General features: G+C 41.6%; 1 protein-coding gene across 2 annotated transcripts; it reads left to right on the top strand.

The window, feature by feature from the left end:
- The first annotated feature begins 2,139 nt into the window (after positions 1-2,139).
- LOC123183308 (uncharacterized) lies at positions 2,140-24,586 on the top strand. Of its 2 annotated transcripts, XM_044596089.1 has the most exons (18): positions 2,140-2,701; positions 3,124-3,499; positions 3,586-3,657; positions 3,732-3,794; positions 4,693-4,878; positions 6,891-7,278; positions 8,347-8,429; positions 9,742-10,452; positions 10,672-10,947; positions 11,799-11,954; positions 19,868-20,244; positions 20,348-20,762; positions 20,844-21,170; positions 21,647-22,457; positions 22,568-22,626; positions 23,095-23,529; positions 23,894-23,932; positions 24,020-24,586. In XM_044596089.1, exons 1-18 carry the CDS (start codon positions 2,331-2,333, stop codon positions 24,209-24,211), a joined length of 5,337 nt encoding a protein of 1,778 aa, XP_044452024.1. In that variant the 5' UTR covers positions 2,140-2,330; the 3' UTR covers positions 24,212-24,586. The 2 variants fall into 2 exon arrangements, with proteins under 2 accessions (XP_044452024.1, XP_044452025.1); XM_044596090.1 differs by lacking the exon at positions 2,140-2,701 and having other exon boundaries at positions 3,298-3,499; positions 3,743-3,794.
- The last annotated feature ends 1,005 nt before the right edge of the window (positions 24,587-25,591 follow it).

Genomic DNA, 25,591 nt, shown 5'->3' with positions numbered 1-25,591 from the left:
CTCAATAAGCTAGACAGCACACACCATCGTCTTTGGCTTCCAACGCCCGGCTGGCACTGCAGGCTAGGCAACGCAGGTAGTCGAGAAAACTAGAGCACGTACTACGCCGCTGTGCAATGTTTAATCTAGCACAAGACGAGACGAGCGTTGTCTCCAACGTATGAGGTGCGTGCTCATTCTCTGCTTATTTTTTTTAAGAGTACGCAAATTGGGTACCATAGCTTTATAGAAGAAAGAATTGCAAGTACACGACGGCTAAACTCGCTGCGAACAACGAGCGTAACACGAACTTCACACCCGGCTAGTCTAAAGACAACCATCCACGACAAAACAACTACAACACAAAAGAGCCTGTCGAAAACAGAAAAACCTCGCCGCGTCTCAACCGATGCCGGTCACCTTCGAAGAACTGCAGCTTCCGTTGAGCTTCTCTTGTCGACGCACCATCCACCCTTATAGTGCCTAAAGGAGGTGGCAAGTGTATGGCGGGACTCGACCCGACCCGAGAAGGGCACCGTCTTGGAGACACTTGCCTTCAACCCTCTTGTTTTTTCATCCTTTTTGTTACATTTTGCTTTCATTTTTTGTTTTTTAAAACTTTTGCTTGTCTTTTGAAATACTCCAAAGATCTCTATTACAAATATCACTATGCATACAAATTTGAGAAATGTCAATCATGTACTTGAAAAATGTTAAATGTTTCTAATGTATATGAAAATTGTACAATGTGTACGTAAAAAAGTAGACATCAAAACTATATGAAAAGAATATTAATCATGTATTTGAAAAATGTTATATGTGTATGTGAAAAAAGTTTATGATGTATATAGAAAGTACAATGTGGATGGAAAAAGTAGATATAAAAAACTATATGTTTGAAGTAATCATGTATTTGAAAAGGTTAACTCCAATGTATATAAAAATAGAAAATGTGTACGAAAAAGTATAAGCTTTCAAAAATATTAATCATAAATTTAAAATATTGTAAACTTGTATATAAAAAAATGTTCCTTGTGTATACGCGCAAATGTAGAATGTGTATGGAAAAAAGTTGACATCAAAACATATGTTTAAAAGAACTTGTTAGTCATGTATTTGGAAAAATGTTCAAAGTGTACACAATTTTCTTTTATACAATGTTATAAAAATATTTGTGTAGATTAAAAAATATTGCCAATAAAAAATGCATGTGACATTTAAAGAAATATTCATGTGTTTCCAAAAAATGTACATGGAATTTTTAAAAGTGTCTATACCCGCTTGTGATCTTCTTCCTTGGGTCGGAGAAAATAGAACTTACCAATTGGAAATGGAAATGCCGAATGAATTGAACCAAACTACGGAAACTGTGGTTGAGCTTGCCTGTCATCAACGAAGGATGGTTGTGAAGTTGGTGGAAGAAAGCAAACCAATGAATGCAGCTAGTCACCCCGAAAGGCGAGCTCATGTCTTTTGAGAAACTGACACAACCTGTTGTGTTGACTTATCTTATACTAAGGGTCCGTCCCAGCCAACAAGGGATTTCTCATAATTCTAGGATGAAACAGCAGTTAAAACATGTCACGAAATTTTAGAGAGAACATTATTGGCATTAAAAAAATCTTCAATGTGCATTTAAATGTTTTTTGACTATAAATTCGAAAAAGTGTTCAAACCATGTATTAAAATAAATATATACATCGTGTGTTTAAAGAAATTCAATGTGCATCAAATAAAATTTTTCACATGTAAACACAAATGTATATTATATGCTAAAAAAGTAGACATGTGTTAAGAAAATAAAACCATGCTTCCGACTCATTTTATTTTCTTTCTGTTTTTTTATTTTTCTATCAAAACCTATTAACATGAGATCTAGTTTCAAAGATCTCGACACAAGAATCCAATGCTGAAAACGGTTCGGATTCGAACGCATGGTATAAAAGATAAAACTTGTAAATAAAAAATCTAAAAAAACTCATGTTGCGATAAATGACGCACTGCACCAATTGTCGCAACCTGCAAAAAGGTAGGAGGGACGTTTGCAACAAATCAACAATGTCTTCAGCTACGCCGGGCCGGGCCAAATCCTAGTCTGGCCGGGAATAATACCGTAAAAAAAAAAGCAACCAAACACAGCACCCCCGTCTCATCCTAAGGGAAAAAAAGAACCTCACAAGGGCAAAGGCACAGCCGCCGCCAGTCGCCCGTCCTCCGCCGGCCGCGCGCTCCGGTTCTCTCTCCCTCCACCTCCAGGCAGTGCAGTCTCTATCCTCCCCCCTCTCCGGCTGCTAGTCCGCCCGACGCCGACGATAAGGTCCCCGTTCTGCTCCGCGTTCGATTCGCGGGCAATGGACGCGCTCGTCTCGGCGGCGGTGGAGGAGGTGTGCGCCCGCCTCTCCCTGGGCCTCCCGGTGGCCGACCTCTGGGCGGCGCTCTCCGGCGCGTTCCGGGCGGCCGGCCTCCCCCCCGGCCTGCCCGTCAGGCGCGTCCTCTTCGCCCGCCTCCTCGCCCTCCCCGTCATCAGCCTCATGGAGGGCGAGGAGGGGGCGCTCGTCCGCTCCTCGGAGAAGGACGTGGAGGCGGCCGAGCGGCGCGGCGCCCGGCTGGTCGCCAGCCCGGCCCTGGGGGACAACTTCCTCGGGATCTACGACCACCGGTGCTCCGGTTCCAAGCTCAGCGACAACCAGAGGAAGACGCTGGAGCATGTCGCAGCAAGCAGGTGGGAATTTGGCAGTTAATTAATTAAGTAATTTATAAATGCCACATGGTTCTTTTATAATTTACTCAAAGGAGAAGTTGAGCTTGATGTTTCAGGCCCACATTGGCTCACTCTTACTGGTTTAGGAAGCTTATAAGATTTATATTTCTTTTAAGTATGACCACCATGTGCAAGCCATGTGGGAATCAATATGGCATTGCCAAAGTGTGTTTACTGACACCCTGCCTATGTTCATTCCAGTTTTGTGCACACTAGTACTATAATCAACTTCTGGAAGGGAATTACTACCTGTTATCCCTTTCTTGCAGTGTCGGCCATATCGTGTACCTTTTTATTCAAAAATACATATGTGCATTGGTAAAGAAAATACAGTAATGCCTTTGATAATGCTGTGCGTAGTTAATAACTTGTATTTGTCATAGGACTTCCGGCGTTGCGCAAAGGACTCTGTCGAAGAGGTTCCACATAGAACCAAACAAGTTCTATTTTGTTGTCAAGACCCTTCAGTCGCAGGGGTTAATTTCTGGAAAGCAAGCAATCGTAAAGTCTAATGGCATTGGGGGTCAGTGTGAAGATGATTCAGGGAAAAGTCTTGTCGGCAGTACCAATTTACTGTATCTCTCAAGATATGCTAAAGGATTGAATATGAACTCACATCAAAGAACAGAGATTACAAATGTAGACGCTTTACAAGAAGATGAGATCCTTGGTGTAGACCACAAGAGCCATGTTTCTATTCACGATTATCTTCCAGCAATGAAAGCCATATGTGACAAACTTGAAGAAGCTAGCGGAAAGGTCGACTCTTCTCTTCCTTTTGTTTGTATGTTACCTTTTGTTTTCATTTTTCTAACTTGGCGCAACTATTTTCCATGTATGTGTAGGTTCTTGCTATTTCAGATATAAAAAAGGATCTTGGTTACAGCAAGCCACGTGGGCACAGGGCATGGAGAAATGTAGGTATTCGTGGAATCACTTGTTGCATATGTTCTCTGTACTCCTGGATTCTACTGAGACACCCTTTTCTTAGGTACTGTGTAGGCTTTTAGATGCACAGCTTGTTGAAAAAATCAGTGCCAAAGTTGACAATAAGGTGATGTTTGACCTTGCCCCTTTGTTCTCTGATCATTTGGTGTTATTATCTCATACCATTTCCTAACGTTTTTTGGCTTAATTCTTCTGGTTCATGGTGCTTCTTGTTAAGGATGAGAATTAAAGAAATTGACATAATAACCTTTATTAATAAAAGCAATGCAGGAATTTAAACTTTTTATCCTTCATAAATGCTAGTTACTGTGGATGGGCTAAGAGCCCAGTGGTTGGAGCGCAACTGTGCGTCCCAGCTGGCACAGGTTCGAACCCTGTGAGCGAGATTTAATTCGTGGGTTCGAACGTGGGTCTCACACTTTTCTTTCGTAATTAGAAATCTGCAGGGCTCCTCCCCCGTTGGTCTAGTTTTTTTATAAAAAAATAAACGAAAAAAATAAACGCTAGTTACTGATTTACTGTACCATAATGATGATTCAGTACGCTGGTGATTTTCTTTTTCACAAGGATGATATGGCCACAGTTCTGTTTTCCACTATAATAATCTGAAGCAGAGTGTAAGTTGACATAACTGAGACCCGAGAGTCCAGATAAAACAGTCCAATTTAAAGACGGGAAAGGCCAGACTAGAGATTTCCATGAGATAGGAAAGCATGAATTGAAAAATTACTCGCATTGAAGTAAAAAAGAGAAACCATGGGTAGCATGCCCACACGTTATCTCAAGGATCGTAGCAGTTCCATTCAATGATCTGACCTATTTGGGGACTGGAACTACGTATGCAATAGCTTCTTTTGAAACTGCTATGGAAGGGCTAACAAAATCTGTCAGGCATGTAGTGACACTGTTAATTCAGTCTGCAGTGCACCGTTCGAGCTTCAATCATTTACGCAGTTGCATTCTTCGTTCAACCTACAAGCTGTGTAAATCATTCCTTTTTCCAGGTTGTTGGCTGCTTGCTCCTTCTGAAGAAATTTAATTCAGATGAGTTTAAGCCTAAAAGTACAGCTTTAAACTACAAACTTGGCATGAAATGCCTGGCAACGGATCAACTCATGGAGCTTCCATTGGACAACTGCATATACGATATGATCCATGCTCAAGGGCCAAAAGGTGCAACTCTTGTTGAGGTACCTCTCTGAAACTTTCAGCAGGGCAATTGTGGTGTGTAGCGTTCTTTCTTGAATTGCATGCTGACTTCATAACATCAAGAGCACCTTCATATTCTTGTTTTCAGAGCTTCACTTCAGTGATGCATATTCTTCACCTAACTTGTCGTAGCTGTTTGCATCCAGGTAGAAAATATTATATTTGTTTTAAAAGATATAGGTGTTTCCGCAGCTGGTTATTTAATTTAGCAACCTGGAGGACAGCAGTAATCTTAATCCTCTCCCTTTTATCTCCATAAAACTGTCTGACAAAATGAAATAATATCTCCTGACGAAATAAATAAACACTTACCAAGTTCTATCTCCCTTGGACAAATAGTGGTTTGTGAGTCATAGCTGCCACCACCAGATCATAGGTCGTCTTCGTTGCCATGTGAGGTCCTTCTCTACGGGTTCAGTGGCTGTGATCAGTCTCACACTAGCAACAGTGACGACTGGGTGTGGCGGTAGGTTGAGGGTCCAACATCAATAGTGCATAGTGGTTGAGGCGTCATGTGGACTGCCACGGTGGTGTATACTGTTTGTCCATGGTTTCTACTGGTTTTTATAGAAAAACCAACCTGCCTGTAAGGTAATTAAGTTAGGCAGATTCCACAGTATTTCCTTTTTGGCCTATCGTTGCTAACAAATTGCCATCAATAGTCACGGAGAAGTCGTCAACCCCATCGAACTCAACTGCTTGCTCTACTTAGCCTGGAGCAGAGCAGAGCAGGCAGATCTTGTGCCAGAGCAGGGGCTGCCAAGGCAACTCTGTGAACTGGTACCTGGAGTCAGAGTAGGACCTCACCATGGCGTGCAGCAATCCAAGCGAGGTTCCTCTCCATAGCGTCACAGCGGTTGTTCTTCAAGGGTTGGGAGCTTAACGATGGCCGCAGCACACCAGGGCTCCCTCGTCTTCCTTGTCCTATGAACACAACTCCCTTGTCGACGCACCATTAGTGTCCATGTCTCTGGTTCTCTGCACCTGCTTTATATAATAAGTATCTTCACGCAACACATCCGCGTAGTTCTTACATATACACATGTGCAGTTGTTTATGATGTAATTGTTTTTAAACATTCTAGAAGTGACACACTTGTGTACATGTTTCCATCCAAAAGCTCAGCATACAGCACACCAGCACCAATACCAACACCAGCGCCAGGGATGACTTGGGCATCTCACCAGGGTTTAAATTCCAGAAATAGTTCTCAAGCCTTACTATGTATGAGCCACAATGGCACTGTGATGCGGCCATCGGCCTTTTGAGACACGTAGGTTGTATAGTGTGTGAGTGTGGTTTGTATCTGAAACACAGAGGACTCAAAAGAAAGAAAAACTATTTTTCTGTAGTAGAAAATGACATTAGTTTATAATCTGAGCTATCATTAATTTCTCTACCTTATATTACACGGCCAAGCTTATCACATAATATTAGCCAGTTCTACAATACAGTCTATTGAGTGCAGATTATCACAAGATGTTAGCCAGTTCTAGCCCTGAATCGTTTCTGGTAGAATTTTTGATATCGTTTCATGTGAGCAGGTGTCTCACTGGCATATTTGCATCCCATCCTTCCTTCTGGGCTGTACCTGGCTCATCTCTAGCATCACAATTACTTTTTTTAGCTTCAATGGCATTAATACGTTCGAATTTATTGATTGGTCAACTTAAATGTGATCAAGACATGAAATTCTTGCCATTGCATTATCATTCTTGACTCTAATCTTTAACAAAAATAGAACAAAACTCTCTGGAATGAAGATAGTTATTATATAAAGTTGATTGTTGTTTTCTGTACTATGCATCCTTTTTTTCAACGAGAAGAGAATTATTTTTTGAGCATCTGTGACTTGCAGTGTATTTATTTAAGATCCATCGCAATTCGCAAACGCAAGTTGCTAGTGTAATAAGAAACATTGTTTATCTCATGTTGTTAGTTTTCTTTATTTGTTGAAATTAGTAACACATGTTCTCATTACACTTCCAACCAGCTTGGCAGACGTCTTGGTGGCAAGCACAGCAATCCAAAAGAGCTTGGTAGAAGAGTGTCTTTAATGGTTAAAAAATACAATTTGGCTTCGCAGGGCGAAGTCATAGATAAAACAACACAATACCGATTTTGGACTTCAGAAAACTTCACACTGCACAAAGCAAATACTGCTTTGCAGAATTGTGATGCGCTAGATGATCATGACCATCGCCCCGATTTGTGGTTTTCTATTCCATCTAAAGAATCAGATTATCTTAGCCCACAGGACGATTCATTTGTTGATGACAAACTCTTGTTTGAAGAAGATTGTTGTGAAAAACCAGTCGTACCTGTACATCATCTCCCGAATAACCATGAAGCTTCTGTCGGAGTTTCTCAAGTTGAACAAGGTACGGCAATCCAAATTCCTGTGAATTCCTATACTTTTCTGTAAATGCTGTGCTCAATACCTCTTTGGGAATTGCCATGCTGCTGTAAGAGCTTGTGGTATTTGTGCCGCCTGAAACTAGACTTAATTTGGCCTTGACTTTTGAGCACCCATATATCCAAATGGCTTCATAATTCCACTCAGGTAACTATGCAATTAGGTAGTATGATCTATTTTCAAACCCTGCACATTCTGTTGAGGGGGCTCACGGCAGATCATAGCTAAAAACAAGTCTTTATACGCATGTCAGATGTAATATTTCTTTCAATTATTATTGTTCAACATACTGCTCCGCTTGATTTTGTTTACTTGTTTTGATTTATCTCTGAAGTTTTATTTATCTGTATGTGGTTCCTTTATTGGTTCTGGTAATGCGTGGTTTGACTTGGCACAGTCTAAGAAACTGTAACTTTAGCAGTTAACTCTTTTATAATTTCTTTAATAATTTGATGCAATGATCGTATGAACGGTTGGTTAAAGCGTGCTGATAATGTCAAGAGAGATCGGGGTAGACCAAACTGGACATGGGAGGAGTCCGTAAAGAGAGATCTGAAGGACTGGAATATCACCAAAGAATTAGCCATGGACAGGGGTGCGTGCAAGTTAGCTATCCATGTGCCAGAGCCATGAGTTTGTTTCGAGATCTTATGTGTTTCAGCTCTAGCCTACCCCAACTTGTTTGGGACTAAAGGCTTAGTTGTTGCTGTTGTTGTTATGAACAAAAGTAATTTCAATTGTGAATTTACATGACTTCTTTTATGTATTTAGACTCTTTAGTTTTTTCACCAACACAGTTATTGTGAAAGAAAATATAGGTTTAGTTGCAGCGACTTATAAACTTTTGTTAAGTTTTATTTCTTCTGTTTTTTATCCTTTTTTCCCTTGCACAGGCTGTTTATTCCCTTTCTTTATATAATATAATGTATATGTAGCAGAGTAGGGCTCTCCAGTACTGTATTTGCTTACAAAGAAAAAGAGTACTGCTATCTCAATTGAAGTGATCCTATTTTTATTTTTCTTCTACATAAAGTTGCCTTTCAGAGCAAGAGGCGTCACTGGCCCTTGTCAACTTCTGATGATGGGAGACAGAAAAGGATCCTTCACATATTAGAGGTTGGTTGCTGAGTATTTGTTAATTAATCTTTTTGTATGAACCATCTGCCATCGTTACTGATGTGCTGGGAATCGTTCTTTTTCTAGATGTCCTTGACTTTTTGTGAGCTTGATTTGTCTTATGACATTGACTCGAAAGTTTGCTATTGGTTGACAAACTTTATAGGATCATGGATTTGTCTGTGCCCTGTTACATATACTTCTAATCACATTGTCTGTGCATGCGTTAGATGCACTTATATAAATGTCGGTGGAATTTGCGCATTTCCTGAAGGGCGGGCCTGGCGCAGTGGTAGAGTCTCTCCACTTGTGGCCTGGAGGTCCTTGGTTCGAACCAGCCTCCTTGCAGAATTATTATGCAAGGGTAAGGCTGTCTAGAAATTCCTCCACTTTATAGGAGCACTTGACATACTTTGTAAGTGTTACTTTGTGCAATTTGTACCTTCTATATAGGACTCCAGTCGCTTATTCACTTTCAGCACCAATCATTTGAAACATAAATCTGTTAGACAAGCTTTTTATGGGTCTTTGACACCCCTATAACTTATTTTCCTATACAAATACTGTTAGTTTTTCTCATCTTGCTATGAGTTGTGAGTCTCATGAAACTGTGGCACATCTGCAGCCATGAACACATGGGATGCACCAGGTGTCTTGTTCTGTCATCTCTGCTTTCGTCATCTATAGCCTCCCTCTTCACTATTTTACTGTTGGTGTTGGCAATGCGCCCTAGTACGTCCATGTGTCATGGTTGGGACAGTTCTATGGCTGCTAATATGTCAAGATTTGATGACAGACACAAGGAATTTGCAATAGAATGATGAAAATAGAGTTATAGGTGATATTTATACACGATAACATGATTTCTGGGGATTTTAATAATCCAAAATAACTTATTTAAGGGTCAGTTACACACTATTATTTTTTAAATCTTTTTTTAGGTTAAATGGTCTGCAGGTTCAGATTGCAGGTTCTATATTCCCTAGGCATGTATCCTTACAGTACCCTCCAATTTTCTTGAGTGTGACAGCTTTGTTGCAGTGATGTTTAGTTCTCTGTTTCATGTTCTTCATTTGAGTGAAACTGGATTAACAGTTTTGTTTAATTTTGTCGCTCCAATGAAGGATACATAGAGGTAGGCACAGCCTATCATACTGGTGCAGATGCAAGAGAATAATCTGTAGTTTTATTATAATCAGAATTGCGAGAAGCAATATGTGCGTGTGCGCGTATCATATTCATTCCCTGTGTATGTACACCCTTTGCATATCTGTCCGCATCTTATGTAGCACCTTCCTGTTTCCCTGTGCAGAAAAAGAATTTTGTACTGATGGTGGAGTTACGTAAATGGTTAGAGAAAAAGGAAAATGGAAAAATAATGGACAGGAAGACATTGATTCGCACTTTGAATAAGCTTCAGCTAAAGCGTATCAAAGTTAATGCCCCTCTTGTTACAGACTACACTGGCAGTCGTTCCATTGATGTGATACTGAATCCTTCTGTCAAGGTCATGTCACCGGAACTCATGGATCAAATTAGGAACAGACTAAGGAACTTTGATTCTCAAAGGCGTTCAGGTGCAGCTGCTAAATTGAAGCAAAAGCATACGCTTGCCATACATGGATTGAAGGTTCAACGCCGAGCCAAAGTTAAAAAATTACCAATATCAGAAGCTATTCATGCCAATGGATTCATAGGTGCAAAGATGATTCGGGCAAAGCTGTTACATAAATTTCTATGGGAATATGTTAGTGGTTTGCCAAATCTTGATTGTGCCAAAGAAGGGCAGCATGACAAGAACCTTAATCAATCATGTCAGTTTTCAATCACAGCAGCTATAAAACAAATGCCTCTTGAACTCTTTCTACAAGTTGTGGGATCAGCAAAGATTGACAGCAGCACTGTAACTAAGTGTAGTGGGAAAACACTTTCAGAGATTCCTATCGGCGTATACAGTCAGCTCATGGGCACTCATGCCAAGGGCCGCCTCTCACGCTTAATAACTATTTTAAATAGGCTCAAGGTAATATTTGCCTTTTCTATTTTCAATTAGTATTGCGAGAATCTCAAATTTTAAGTGTGTTCTTAAAACTAACATCACAAAGCTGGGTTTATTAGGTTGACATTTGGCTGATGTTTCTTTTGTTATAGCAATTCCTCTTCATGTTTAATGCAAGTCAGCTTGCATGATATCTGGACTGGCGAGCGCAACAGTGACCATTTGTTTATTTGTGTTTGCTAGTTGATTGAACTTGTAAGCAATCATGTAGAGGATTCTGATGTGCGATCAGGGGATATCCCTACATATTCGCTGGAGCTCAGGCCTTACATTGAAGAACCAACACCAAGCATTGTTCAGTCATCACACGTCAGTGTGAACCATCGTCCAAAATTTCGGCATGATTTTGTGCTCTCAAAGCAGGAATCTGTCGATGCTTACTGGGAAACATTAAAGTACTGTTATCTAACAGCTGGTTCAGCTGAGCCAAGTGCCTTCCCTGGTAATTGCATACCTGAGGTAGTGTGTTCTACGCTCACCCCTCACTCCTGAAGATCTTTTGCGGCTATGCATTTACCGACATGTAGTTTTGCGTTTTCATAATTGTGTACTGCTCCCTCCGTTCCTACATATATGACCTTTTAGAGATTCCACTATAGACTACATACGGAGCAAAATGAGTGAATCTACACTCTAAAGTTTGTCTATATACATCCGTATGTAGTCCATAGTGAAATCTCTAAAAGGTCTTATATTTAGGAACAGAGGGAGTATATGATTATTCTGTGTTTTTTTTATTGGCTAAACTGGCCAGTGTTTTTTTTACGCTAACCTTCATTTCATTCTCTTGTCGTAAACTATTCCATCACATAAGATCCTCTCTGGTAAAATGTGCATGCTGTATTTGGATGGGCCGAGCTGGCTTGCATCCTTATCATTTCATAATTGTGGTATTTGACTATTGCTATCTCTCTGACTTCAATACCATTTGTGACTACTGCTGGTATTCACTATTTCAGTTTTACTCATGATTGTCTCCTGCAGTGCTGCTGCCTGATATAGCCATTGAAATCTTAGTTGGCTAGTTGCATGTATCTTGAATACCATTTGTGACTACTGCTGGTATTCACTATTTATTGTTTGTAGTATCTTTTAGGTACATATATTTTCAGCTGCAAGCATGTTATTGTTTGTTGAACTTTTTTCCAGTAGTTAATCCTGCTATTTTTTATGGGCTCAACAATTATACCCACTGTAAGCAATATTGGTTGGCATTGGCTATTTTGCAAGATTATTGAGATCTGTCAGGCCTGAGCTGTGAACTTGCGATTTTCATCTGTAGAAGTTCTTATATGATACTGTCCTTGTAGGTTTCTCATGTACGGTCATGGAGTTCAGTAAGAGTAATGACTACCAAACAACGTCTGGAATTACAAACGCGTCTCATGAATGAAAACGAGAAGGGGATACTTCCTCACAAAGTTTGCTGTATAATTGCAAAGGATTTGAATCTCTCTGTGCAGCAGGTATGTGTTTGAAGGTCACCCATTTCCATTTGGAGATTCGTATGGATTACCCTTTTTTTTTACCATGTCTATTCAACTTCTGTACTAATGCTTTTTCTTGACCTATCAAATGAAAAATTAACAAAGACACATGCAAAGTATATTAAGAAAAGGGTAAACAGAAATCTGCTAAAGAATCAATAAAACCTCAACCCAAAATATGGGAATGCTTAGTGTTTCAGCAGTGAGCCTCAAGTATGTTCCCAGTGTCATCGTTATGTGTTGAGCACAGGAGGGGCGTACCTTGTCGACAGGTCAGGCGGCTGTGCAGTGCGGGAGAGGCTCTCTCTCCCTTCTGGTCGAGCTCCTTGCCACTGCCCCGTCCTCCTCTTCTATTAGGTCAGTCACAATGGGCTCAGGCCACTTTAGCAATACATTGGCCCCTCATCCAACACCTCCCTTTAGAGGGGTGATAGATATCTATCATTCCCATCTTGTCACATGCCAGATTGCATTTTTTTAGTTCCCAATCCTTTAGTCAAGCAGTCTGCAATCTGCTACCGAGAATTCACATGCTCAATCTGGATGATCCCAGCGTCAAGTTTGATTCTATTATGCTGCATTGGATTGTGTGATATGTTGATTGCTGATTGGTTATCATACCACACATTCATACAATTAGTCTTCAATATCTTCAATTCTTTTAATAAATTTGTGGCCCACAACATCTCACTTAGCCATTGAGCCATAGCTCTATATTCGGCCTCGGCAGTCGTCCTAGACACAACAATCGGATTCTTACGTCTGCATGATACTAAGTTCCCACCAACAAAGACACAAAATCCCGAAGTTGATCTACGATCATCTAGGCAACTTGCGCGATCCACATCACAATATCCATCAACCACGAGATGCATGTGTTACTCAAAAAATAATAGTCCCCTTCTTGGAGTTCCGTTCAAGCACCTCCGAATTCTGTATGATCACTCTTAGGTTCATGCATATACCCCCTTACATATATCTGCTTACCACACTTACTGTAAAGGCAATGTTAGGGTGTGTATGATGTGTACAACAACCTCCCAACTAATCTGTGATATCTCTCCTTATTCACTGGCTCTCCTGAGTGAGTACTTTGTGGTTTTGATCAATTGGAGTTTATGCTGCCCGACATCCTATCATTCCTACATCGCTTAGGAGATCTAAAGTATACTTCATCTGAGATAGCGCAATCCCTCAGACGTGGCCACCTCTTTCCCCAAGAAGTATTTGAGTCGGCCAAGATCTTTGACTTTAAAGGCCTTACCCAAAGACTCTTCCAGCCGCCACCTCTTTGCCCTATGATAATAATATCATTCACATATACATGAAGTATAGTGTTTTTCCTCTTTTCATGTCTGTAGAACAGTGTATGATCACCATTACAGTGCCCATACCCATATTACATACAACATGTTTGAACTTGTCGAAGCATGCTCTTGTAGACTGTTTCAGACTATAAATAGCTTTTTTCTTGAACCTATAAAGAGCTTTCTTTAACCTGCATACCTTGTCAGCAGTATGTGAAGTAGAGAACCTAGGTGGGATCTTCATGTTGACCTCCTCCTGCAGGCCCCATGCAAGAAAGCATTCTTCACATCAAGTTGATGTAAAGACCACCCGAAATTTGCTGCACAGGAGATCATAATCCTCACTGTGTTCATCTTTGCTACTGGAGCAAGTCTTATCATAGTCAATGCCGTAGGTCTTGCTCTACCCCCTCGCCACAAGCCTTTCTTTGTACCTTTCAATCTTTCCTTCTGCATTCCGCTTCACAGTGTATACCCACTTGCAACTGACTGTCTTCTTTCCTGTTGGAAGAGATGTTAGTACCCATATCTTGTTCTTACTCAATGCGTCCAGCTCCTCTATCATAGCTGCTCGCCACTTTGGATCCGCTTTTGCTGCCTTCCGATCAGTTGGAGGAGACACCAATTGAAGCGAAGCAACAAATGCTTTGTAGGTAGGATATAATGCTTCATAGGAGACATAATTTCCAATATCATTTGCATCGAACCCATACCGTTTCTCTGGTATCCCTGCTGTTGTTCAAGTAATTCTCCTCAAAGCAATTTTCTCATCTATTAACCGTTCTGTAGCGAGTTCAGCCTGATCCTATCAGAGGAGATTGAAATCACACGAGTACTACCCTATTGTTGTTCGGTCTGTGGCTGATCTAATTGCTCCCCCTGACATGCAACACCATCACCTCGCCTCAATACACCTTTAGCAGTTGGCTTGTGAATCACCTCGCCTGTGCGAATACACCTTTAGCAGTTGGCTTGTGATCCCTGACGAAATCATTCTTTCCCAAAAGTAACTCAAAAGGTGACTTCATACCCAGTATTCTGCGACTGATCAGGTATGTCAGTCATCACAACTTCACTCCACAAGAATTTCAGCACATTCATAGTAAACATCAATGATCCAGCAACCTCTAGAATACACCGATTCTTCCTTTCTGCCACTCTATTTTGAGGAGTGTTTGAACATGAGGTTTGGTGAAAAATCCCTTGCTTTGATAAGAAAGCCCAAACACTTTGTTCACATACTCAGTACCATTGTCACTTATCACTTGTACCTGAACATTCAAGTGATTTTTGACATAGCCATGGAAAGTCTTGAAACATGGAAAGTTTCATCCTTGTGACACATCAAATAGATCCATGTCATACGTGTTTGGCAGTAATAAAGGTTACAAAATACTTTCCACCACTAACCGACGCCACAGGACTTGTCAACACATCCGAGTGAACAAACATGAATGGGGATATACTTCTAAGTCCCTTACTCACATAAGATGTCCTCGTGTGTTTCGCAAACTCACCCATCACATTTCAGCTTGTTCTTATCTACTCCATGCATTACATCAGGAAACAACTTATACACCCATCCCGAAGCGATGTTTCATCGCCACTCTCTTTCTTACACAATTGCCGCAAACATTGGGCTGCCCATCTGACCAAGCCCATCACGGTCCATGCGAGTCCCCTACGCCTTATTCCAGGCCCAATCCTCCTTCCAGTCGGCCTGTCCTCAATCAAGCACATTCCTCTGTCAACTGCCCAGCAACACACCTGGTCAATCAGCGCACTCATAGACAACAGATTGACCGGGAAAGCTGGCACATGTAGGATTGAAGATAACTTTAGGTGTACATTGAATTGTCCCAAAATACCCTTAATAGGCTACCATGTCCTGTCAACAGTACATAGTGTTACTTCGAGAGGGAGTGAGCTGATCATATGACTCAGATTCCTTGAAGTCGCTTGCAACATGTTTAGAAGCACCAGAGTCTAGAACCCACTCCGAATCAGTTTTGTGAGCAGCAATTTTGGCCTTTTCAGTGGTGTCCTCATTTGTACAGATAAAATGAGCCAACTTTTGAAGACTGGTATCCTCCTCGCTATCATGCTATTTGTTCTCACTGGTATCCTCTACTGGATCACTTCGCCAAGGGAAAGCAACAAAGCACACGCCTGTTGCGACATACTTGCTGCACATGTGCATAGCAAACCAATGCCATTCGTCGTCATCTCCTCTACCTCGCGCATCTCATAATTGCACGACACATGCGTCCTCTTTAGGTCATGGTCTTCTCCTAGCCGCACTGACTCCCCCTCGACGCGACCACAACCCGTAGTTGCCTTCACGCGCCTTGACGCAGTAGCTCCGCCCTCGCTTCCCATGACAGCCTAGACCTCTTTTGCTCCTAGCTGCACCGCCTGCTCCAATTGGTCCACCTTCCCCTCTCCAATCAACAACAACAACAACGGATGCAGCAGCTGGCACCAAAGCAATAGCCAACAGCAACAGTGCAAGCCTCCTTTTCTTCTTTGCTTCCCGCTTCTTCTCCATACACCCATTATGTCGTCTACGCGCATTTAATGTGCCAGGTGATGGAACATGGGCTACCTGGGGCTCGTGCCACTTTGCGTCCCCTTTTGAGCTACGATGACCCGAGCCTATGGATTCAGCCATCTTTTCCTTGGCGACAGTTGAACCGGACTTGACCCCGACCAGTCATGACATTAGTGATGACCTCATTAAGGATTTGCGGCGCTTCACTCTTCCTGTGTGGCCTAGGCCAAGCTTGACCGGGCCGGGCGCTCTTTGTTGCATAGAGCGGTCGGCTCGTTATGGGTCGGCCCTTGGTACAACTACGACAAGGCAAAGGATTTGGCTGCCGAGCATGTCCTACATGCACGTTGCTGGCCTCACCTTTGGGTGCCCGCACCCAGCTGATCCCATTGTTCCTGCCCTTCGGGTGAAATGCTACTGGGTCTAATTTTTTTCCAGCAGTTCCAGGAGTCCATCAAGACCTCACTATGTAATCCAAGAAGGCGCACTCAATTCGGATTCGGGGGTTACTGGTGGTGCCATGGCCCTGGGTGTACAAGTAGGCCGGGACTCGGCCCATAAGGCCACGAGGCGGCCCAAGACCGCCACCCAACGGACGACGTACATTAGGGGTATATCACCAACTTGACGAAAAGACTATCGTCCCAGGGATCTAGTAGTATCCTGCTAGATCATAACCAACCAAGAACCCTAGCCCTGTCCCCATATGTAAGGCATGGCTATGGTCCTCTCTCAATGACTCTATCTTACCTACATGATCCTTGCGATCTCACTATTATACTCAAATCCAAGCTCTCATATGAGGCTGGTCATATACTTACACGAAAGCAGGGGTAGGGTGTTACCTCCACCATGAGGGTCCGAACCCGGGTAAACCGCCTTGTGTGAATCCCATCTGGTGATCCACCTATGTACATCACCGCATGATGATTACTGTTGGGATATTGAATTGTCACTTTACGTCTCCAGGCTTACCCTAATTGTTCTGCCACACTAATACGGCCTTAGAGCCCTCATATGAATATGTTAAGGCGCATTAGTATTGTTCTAGTAGTCCTTTTCCTTTCTTGTACCTCAAGTCTTTCATACTATGTATTTGCCCCATAGGCCTTACAATACAATAAGTTGCTTCTGTAACTTGGTATTAGAGCCATAAGTTTCTCTTTCACAAGCGCAACTCATGCTCATCCAATCTCGATCTACTTTTTTTTGGTCCCTATCCGAGCAATAGCTCGTAGTCACCTCCACATTAGATCCCTGTCGTTGCCTCGTTCCCTTCTCCCAGGAAGGCACGAAGGTCCGCATCCATCTATTCCCGATTGGATTGATTTGGTCGATTCGTCCTTGTTCGGCCAACATACACAGCCACCTGTAGGTCTTCCTCCTCAAGGTCGCCACCTCCAGATCGACACCCGCCGCCGCCTCCCCTCTAGAGATGGCCAGGTGATGGGCACACCTCGGGCAGGAAGAGTCAGAAGCAATGTTTTAGTGGTGCAGGTTCGCCTTGGTATTTAGTCGACCCCGAAAGAGAAGCCTGCCAAAACTCTTGACCTTGATTGGTGCTTTGGGAACTCCAAATCCGTGTCGTCATGGATGTCGACCTCGGCGGAGGAGAGTAGCGAGTAGGCGCACCTCGCGGAAAACGGGACGCCATGGGCGAGGAACTTGTCATCGGGAGCGTCCCTGGTAGCAACATCCTGCAACAAAGATAGAAGAACAACAAGCTCTGCAGAAGCAGCATGGGTTAGGCGGTTCCGCAGGGTAGCAAGTAGGCCATCATGCACGACCTCAGAGACTAAAACGGAGGGGTATGTGGAGTGGGAGAAAAGGTTAGGGTATTTTTGGGCTAGCGGTGTAGCGGTGAGCCAAGAGTCAAACAAAAAGTAGGTGGAGGTGCCAGTGTTTATTAAAACAAAGGAAATTGAGAAAATGTTTTGGATCTGGTTTTTAACAATCTTCCAAAGGAAGGAGGGGTTTCAGGGTGTAAGAGAAAAATTAAGCGAGTAGTGTTGAAGGAACCATCTAGTGCAAGGTAAGTCTAGTTTTTGAAGAAGTTTGAAGGCAAATTTTAGGAGAAGGCAACATTTGTCCAAGGGATAAGACACTTGGTGCCCGAGCAGGTTTTCTAGGCAGCCCAAAAGGAGGACTGGCGAATCGTGTCTAAACGTTTGATAATTTTCTTAGGGAGTTTGAAGACAGACATGAAGTGAGTGGCAAGAGCGTCGAGTGTGGTGGAGATTAGGGTTAGGCGGCCACCCCGAGAGAGCAGGCAGGCGGCCCAGCCGGCGAGGTACTTTAGAAAGCGTTGTACCAGCTGTTCGAAGGCAGATGAGGGGAGGCGAGTGTGAGACAGGGGGATCTGGAGAAAGCGGGAAAGGTCGCGGCCAAACGTTTGTGCGGTATTTTGAGCAAACGTCGGCGCGGTATGGATGGGAAGGAAAGTTGTTTTGTGGAGTTGATGGATAGGCCCGTAGCCAAGGCGAAGTCATCCAAGATGGATTTTAGATTCGTGGTGGCCGAGGCCGAGGCCTGAGCGATGATAAGAGTGTCATCAGCATATTGCAGAACAGTTGGAGCGTGGTCAGGGTAGATCACGTGGCAGAAATCATTTGGTTTGAAAGCCTGCAGGATCATACGTTGCAGCAGGTCTTTCACAATGATAAAGAGGTAGGGGGGTGGCGGCCCCTGGCGAAGGCCGTTCTTGCAAGAGATCCAGTTGGCGGGGATACCATTGAGAGGAATAGCAGTTTTGCTGGGGATGTGGAGAGTCCTGATCCAGGATACCCGTAGATGGGAAACCCCGTGCCGTGAGGATGAGCAGCAGGAAGTCCCAGCAGATGGAGTCAAAAAGCTTTTCAGAAGTCGAGCTTGAAAATCATCGTGGGGGCCTTTCTGATGTGGCAGGCACTAAGGATGTCTGCGGCGTAGATAAAGTTTTCTGCAATATTTGTGCTAGAGATGAAACCGGTTAAGGGTTTGAGCCTAGTGGTGATGGCCTTAGCAAGGGGGCAGTTTTGCAGAGAGATAGGGCGGAAAGCGTCGGGACTTCTGGCGGAATCATTCTTAGGCAGAAGGATCATGTGAACCTGGCTGAAGCGTTCGACATCGACCTGCAGGTTGGTGAAATCATTAGAAAAGGGAAGGATGAAGTGTTTAACCGAGTGCCAGAATCTGCGATAGAAGCCTGTCCCCAGCCCATCTGGGCCAGGGCTAGCGTGAAGGTTGATTTGGATGATCTGAGGGACTTGGTCGTGGATTTTGGATTATCATTTCTTCCGCTAGTGTTACACTTCTTCAAATGCTATGCTATTGCACAGACTTTCGATTTGAGAGGGGAGGGGGGGGGGGGGGTTAAAGAGTATTAGTATTAGTCTAGGAGTCCTTATTTCGAAAATCTAATTCGGTGCCCAGGCTCATCTGCACCTGCCCAGAAAAAAAATCAAAACAAATACAAAAAAATTCAAAAAAATCCATTTTTTTGTGTGATAGAAAATTGTATGCGTGAGGTTCGCTCCAAATTTCAACTTATTTGGACATCTGAGCAGCTCTCAGAAAAAAAAACAAATCGGGTCAGAACAGTGTGTGAACAGTAAACTTTTTCGCAGACCCTGAATTTGTCTTTTTTGTTGAGAGTTTCTCGGATGTCCAAATGAGTTGAAATTTGGAGCGCACTTCACGCATAAACTTATCTACCACAAAAAAAATTTGGAATTGTTTGAATTTTTTTAGTATTTGTTTTGATTTTTTTCGTCAGGGGGGCTATATTTCCTTTCTTGCACCTCAAGTCTTGTACTATATATTTGCCCCATGGGCCTTGCAATACAATAAGTTACTTCCATAACAGAATACAAGAGCTATTTATAACGTCTGCTTACATCATTCTTTTGTAATTAAGAACAACATCCCATTTTCATTATTGTTTGGCTGAGTTGTTTTAATCTTTTTCGTTTGAGTAGTATTTTTAGTTTTGTATACTATCTGTATGGTTGCTGTTCAATAATCATTCACTGGACGGATTTGTTTTGCTGATGTAGGTGCTTTATGCTTCCTCCAAGAATAGACAGCTTCATGGACAGGCAAGCATTTCTGATACACAACATCAACAAAAATCTAATTCTAGATCAACCTCTCAGAAAAGGAAAAGATCGGCTAATGAGATTGCCATGAAGTTTATTAAGCAAAAAGTTTTAGCTAGTGGATCATCCTCACAGAGGTTAGTCAAGTCTATTCTGGATGAAGAAATAACAGAGAAAATCTCTCCATCACCCACTGGCCTACCAGAACAACGTCATCGAGCTGGCAGCACTCCCACACACAACATTGTTGGTACTTTCTTGCATACAAATAAAGACAAGGGGGTCACCAGACGCATGGGAAAGAAAATTTTCTTTTGGACATCCGAATCTGACAGGTATTCCTTGATTGACCATCCATATTCTTATATATTAACAGAATTCAGTTACACTTAATAATGATTTGATGCCTGGGGCCTGATCTGTTATTATTATTTTCAGAAAATTGCTCATGGCATACACTAGATACCGCACAAGACGTGGAGCAAAAATATCCCGTGTAGCTTGGAACTCTATTTCTGATCTTCCAGCTCTACCAGCTGCATGTTGTAAAAGGATGTCAACCTTGAGAGCTAAAACAAACATAAGAACAGCTGTGAATCGAATCTGCAACATTCTTGCAATACGGTATAAGAGATCAAAAGCGAAAGAATTATCAAAATCTAGTTATGAGAATTCTGCAGATTCAGATTCTGAGCAATTCAATTGGGATAATTTCGATGATCCGGAAATAAGAAATGCACTTGATGAAATCCTTGAATTCATTCGACTAGGAAACATGGGCCAGACCAATCGGATTAGTGCAGAGAATGAAAGGAGGAATGATGATGTCGCTGAGGAAATTCCAACTGAGCAGGTATGACCGGTCAGTAATTTTATATTTCTCCTCAGCCAATATATACTATTGAATATTGACTTTTCACCATCAAATAATCAGGTTATGCAATGTCCAACCAGCAGAAGCACTATAGCTCCAGAGAATGTGGAATTGTGTACATGTTCCAATTCAATGCATCCAAGTAAAAACATGGCAATTCCCTGCAGTGTTCATGAAAACAACATTAGACTCAACAAAGCTGAAATTAATAAAAGAGGTGTATGCAAATCCTTGGCAATTGCCAATGCATTAGAGCTCCTGAAGGTGTTTCTTCTCAGTTCATTATCGGGTTCAGAAGCACAAGCTGCATTAAAAGCCACCTTTCAGCTTTATTCAGAGAGTGAAATTTTTACTGCCCTTTCCTTTCTGAGAGGGAAGAACTTCTTGGTTAGTATGTGTAATTTATCCATCAGTATATCAAATCTCTTTTATTTATTTCTTCACTATGCTCTATATGTTTTGATCTGTAGTAGCTCCCCTTGCTGGGACCTGCATCTGAAAAATCGAATATATTGATAATATCATTAAAATTTAATATCTTAATATCTTACATGCCATGTTGAGTTTTGTTAGTTGAAAAAGAAGATTGTTCTTTTTGCGTGAGAGGCCTATTTCTACATTTAGGTTGCACTTTCATAGGATTAAACATAATATATATCTGAAACGTGGTCTTATCACAAACCACCATTAGGAGATTAGCTTTGTACAACTTAGACGCACTAATGTAAGCTTGCCTATGGTGGATGTCGATGTTGGGTTCTGATGTGGATGGCTAGAACTATGTTAAGCCAAAGTATAAATGTGTGTGGTTACATTCCTGCACCACTGTCTCTGACTTCTACATACTACCCCTTGTTTTGCAGGTTACTGGAAATGGAATGAAACCTGTAACCCTTTCTGGAAAATTCTTCTTTGATGCTTCTTATTCACCCTTCCCATATGGTTCAGGGAAAAAGGCTTCTGAATTTTTGAAATGGCTTGTAGGGCAGCAAAAGAATATTGTGGACAGTACAGTTTATTTGCATCCAGATCCACAATGCGGGGAAATTGTTCACGTCTTTTCTCTTGTGTTGTCAGGAGAGCTACTCATTTCACCTTCCTTGCCAAGTGAAGGAGTTGGTGAGGCTGATGAACCTAACAGCTTCAGTCCTTCAATCGAGGATACCAGTGATTTGGATGACTGTACTTACAAACGCAAGGGTACAGAGTTGGAAAGCAGTAGGACTAAGAGACACAAACCTTTTCCCCATATAGATAGCCGCAGAGATAAAGGTTTCCCTGGTATCCAAGTGGCTTTGAATCAAGAGAGGATTCAAACAAACAATCCCATGCAGGTGTTACATCATAAAGAATGCCTTATGTTTACTTTAGCTAGGGAAATGGGCAGCAAGGATGTTGATTCCCATGTAGAAAGCCGTGACATGTTGCCAGACTTAAACGATCTGAATTCATGTCGCTGTTTATTGTCTGCATTTCATTTGGAGACTTCTTATAGAGGATGGCCTTGGGATGCTATGAAATTATATGCCGAACAGTTACCATCACTATGTTGTAATAAAAATGAACCGACCGTTCTTTCATCTGACCTGTTCAGAAATGCATTTTGTATTATTCGTCAAACTGGTGAACAAGGAGTTAATCTGAGGGAAATGTCACAGGCACTGCATCCACTAGGTACTCTTTATCCTTGTGAATAAAAACCGGTGTAGTTTTTGTAGAACTTGCATAAAGCTACATCTTTTTTTGCTAGGATTCATTTATTTGGTTTTATCCCCTGCATGCAGGCATGCAATCTATCAGTTTGGTTGTTGATATGCTTGAGAGATTTCAGCTGGCCATTAAGGTAGATCTGTGAATATGTATATAGTAGATTGGTGTACCTGTTTTTATTATTTATTACTGTCTATCGATGGATTGATTAAAATTTACTTCTATTGTTTTATTTTCTTTCTTTTATTTCCTTTTATTTATGTTTCTTTTCTCTAGTTCTGCATAAATTCAGAAGACAGATAGTGATATTCCCTTTCCTTCTATATTGAATATTATACACTTAAAATTGGCATCAGCATTGCTAAATATGTAGTTGGCCACAAGAACTAAGAAGGTAAGTAAAATGCCATCTGACCTCAATTTGTCCTCTCTAAGGTGTGCATATGGTGAAAGAACTTAGTGATGCAATTAAGGAAGGATAAGATTGTAAAAAATTGGCCAAAATTGTGTAGAAGTTGTAGAAGATCAAGTATTCTGAAGATTACATTTTTTATTTCCAGCACATCAATTAACATATGAGTCTGAATTTGGTCAATGGCAGGTCAATGCATATGATGGTGTGCAGATTGTTGACTCATTACATAAGCCAAAGTATCATATAACCACACTCGCCGAGTACAGCCATTGCAGCTGTTTGCGAGCTCCGGGTTCTGAAATGGCATCAACTGGAGACACCAGAAATATACTGAAAGAGAAGCACTCGACGATGCCTCTTAATTTGCATGGAACTGTAAGGAAGCTTGGCGAGGGGCACACTGTCACAGTTGTTGATCTTGGAAGGAAGTCAAGCTCTCATTTGCAGAGTGAAAGTCCTGGAGATGATGAAAGGCCATCTTGCTGTCATGTTTGCAGAAGTCGTATTTATCATCCAATATTACCGTGGATAAACGGCGACGGTAGCGTGAATAGCACTGTCTATGAAGGTTTAAGCCGTCGTATTATTGGATATGTCATGCAATATCCAGGAATTTCGGAGGTGAGTGTGTTAATTATTATTATCTAGTCCTGCTTATTTTGTGCTGGGAAGTTCTATACATGCAATTGGATTTGTGAGTTGTTGGGTCAGTCGTATTAATGTTATGAAGAAAGTACGCTTGTATTGACCTCAAAATAGGTAACCTTGTAGGAAGATCTTATTTATGGGTGTTGCAACTCTAAACTTCATATCATGATATCACTTAAAGCCCTCATATTTAAGGTTTTCTAAATCCATCACAGTTGTTCTGAATATTATCAGTTACTGAAAGATGTTTGCATTTCCATATGGAGCTATGATTCTACCTATAATTGTCAATATTGTTGAATTAAAAGTTGCTCTGCTCTGCTGTTACATGTACCAGGAGGATGTAATCCATCGAATGGATGTACTGAATCCTCAGGTATGTATGTTGGCTACATTATACCATGTTTGTACTATATATTCAACATTCAAATGTAAGTAACTAGTTCACCCTGTCCATCTACAGACATGCAGGACCTTGCTGGGGAAGCTGACAATTGACAAACACATATATGTTCATGTTGGGGTGTTTGATGAAGATGTGCCTAGTGCTCCGACCATGCTGCAGGGTCTTTTGAAGCAAGGTCAATATGAAGAACGCTTCAAGTCTGCAAGGCGGCGCTACTTCGCTAATCCGATGAGCACCTTCATGCTGTAGGACAGATGTGGATGGCCTGTTCTATAATTTATTGGTGCCATCCCTCCCTTGTAAAATATACTACTCCCCACTGATCCATATTAATTGTCGCTGATTTAATATGGATCGGAGGGAGTATTGTCATTTTAGTTTTGTCCTAATAAGTTATTATTATGCTTGTCATTTTATTTTTGTCCTAATAAGTTATTATTATGCTGCATATATATGCAAGATAACTTAGAATTATTGATTCTGTGTCTGTATTATATCTGTATATACGAGTCAGGTTGTATATATATATAATAATTGACTTAGAAATCATGTTGATGTAATCTTAGCATACAGACGAGAGAACAATGGACATTGGTTTATTAGAAGGAATAAATTATTATGGAACATGTTTGCATTACCTATTGACAGTGGATAGTTTAAAATTTAGAATATCACTTGAATACACCTGAACTTTTGACATGATGCTCATTTATCCTTTTCTCTTTCGAAATGGGTTGTTTATTTCATCATAATGCCTACATACAAATGCATCCACTACGAGTACTAAATTGTGTGGGCCGGACGTACGTGCTGTTTATATGTGCCTACATACAAATGTGAGTTTGGCAGTGTTTTTTATTTTTTGGAAAAAGGAGTAATAGACTGGGCTAGAAACAAATATAGAATTAGCCGTGTTGGAGCCGGAGGCGGACGGCCAGCAACCAACTTTTAATAGATGCCTAGCGTCCAAATCCGCAGGAGAAAGCAGCGAGACACCTTGTAACATCCTAAATTTTTAATTTGAAATGTTATGCATTAGATCATCATTACATATCATATTTTTATTGTATTTTGGCTTGATCCTAGAAATTTTACGCAACTCAAGGACCCACGGAGAGAGTTGGGGATTTCGTTATTTTCATATTTGAGTTTTCTCAAATTTTGAAAAGAGGATCGTTTGATTTTAATTATTTTCTCTTTAAATATTTCTTTTATGAAAATAAAAGAGAGGGGATAAAATGACTTCCTCAAAATAAAGAAATATTGGAGATTTAATACTAAAATCAAATAAGATTTTTATTCGGAGTTTTATCGCAATTTTATTTGAATTAGGAAAAATATGCGTTTTTCAAAATTGCATTAGAGTCCCAAATAAATGTTCACCTTGTCCGGTAGATTTTTAGAGGACGGGGAAAATTTACTTCAGGATTTTTGGAGTCCGTTTATTATTTCTTTTCTTTGTTTTTCTGCACGGAATATTTTTTTAAAAAAAAGAGGAAACCGACTTCGGGCCGTACCCGAGCGGGCCTCCGCCTGGGAGGCTTTATAAGCCGCGCCGGCCGAGCCCCGAAGCCCATCAGCCCGCGCCCCGCCGCCAAACCCTAGCCGCCGCGCAGCCCCGCCGCCGCC

The sequence above is a fragment of the Triticum aestivum genome, chromosome 1D, assembly GCF_018294505.1.
Source record: "Triticum aestivum cultivar Chinese Spring chromosome 1D, IWGSC CS RefSeq v2.1, whole genome shotgun sequence".
NCBI lineage: Eukaryota > Viridiplantae > Streptophyta > Magnoliopsida > Poales > Poaceae > Triticum > Triticum aestivum.
Note: the sequence above shows the minus strand (reverse complement) of the source record. Positions and strands in the feature narration are given on the sequence as shown.

Coding starts and splice junctions, on each gene's coding strand:
- LOC123183308 (XM_044596089.1), top strand. CDS start 2,331: ATGGACGCGCTCGTCTCGGCGGCGGTGGAGGAGGTGTGCGCCCGCCTC. Junction 7,279..8,346: donor AGTTTCTCAAGTTGAACAAG/GTACGGCAATCC, acceptor TTCTACATAAAG/TTGCCTTTCAGAGCAAGAGG. Junction 20,245..20,347: donor TGGACATCCGAATCTGACAG/GTATTCCTTGAT, acceptor TATTATTTTCAG/AAAATTGCTCATGGCATACA.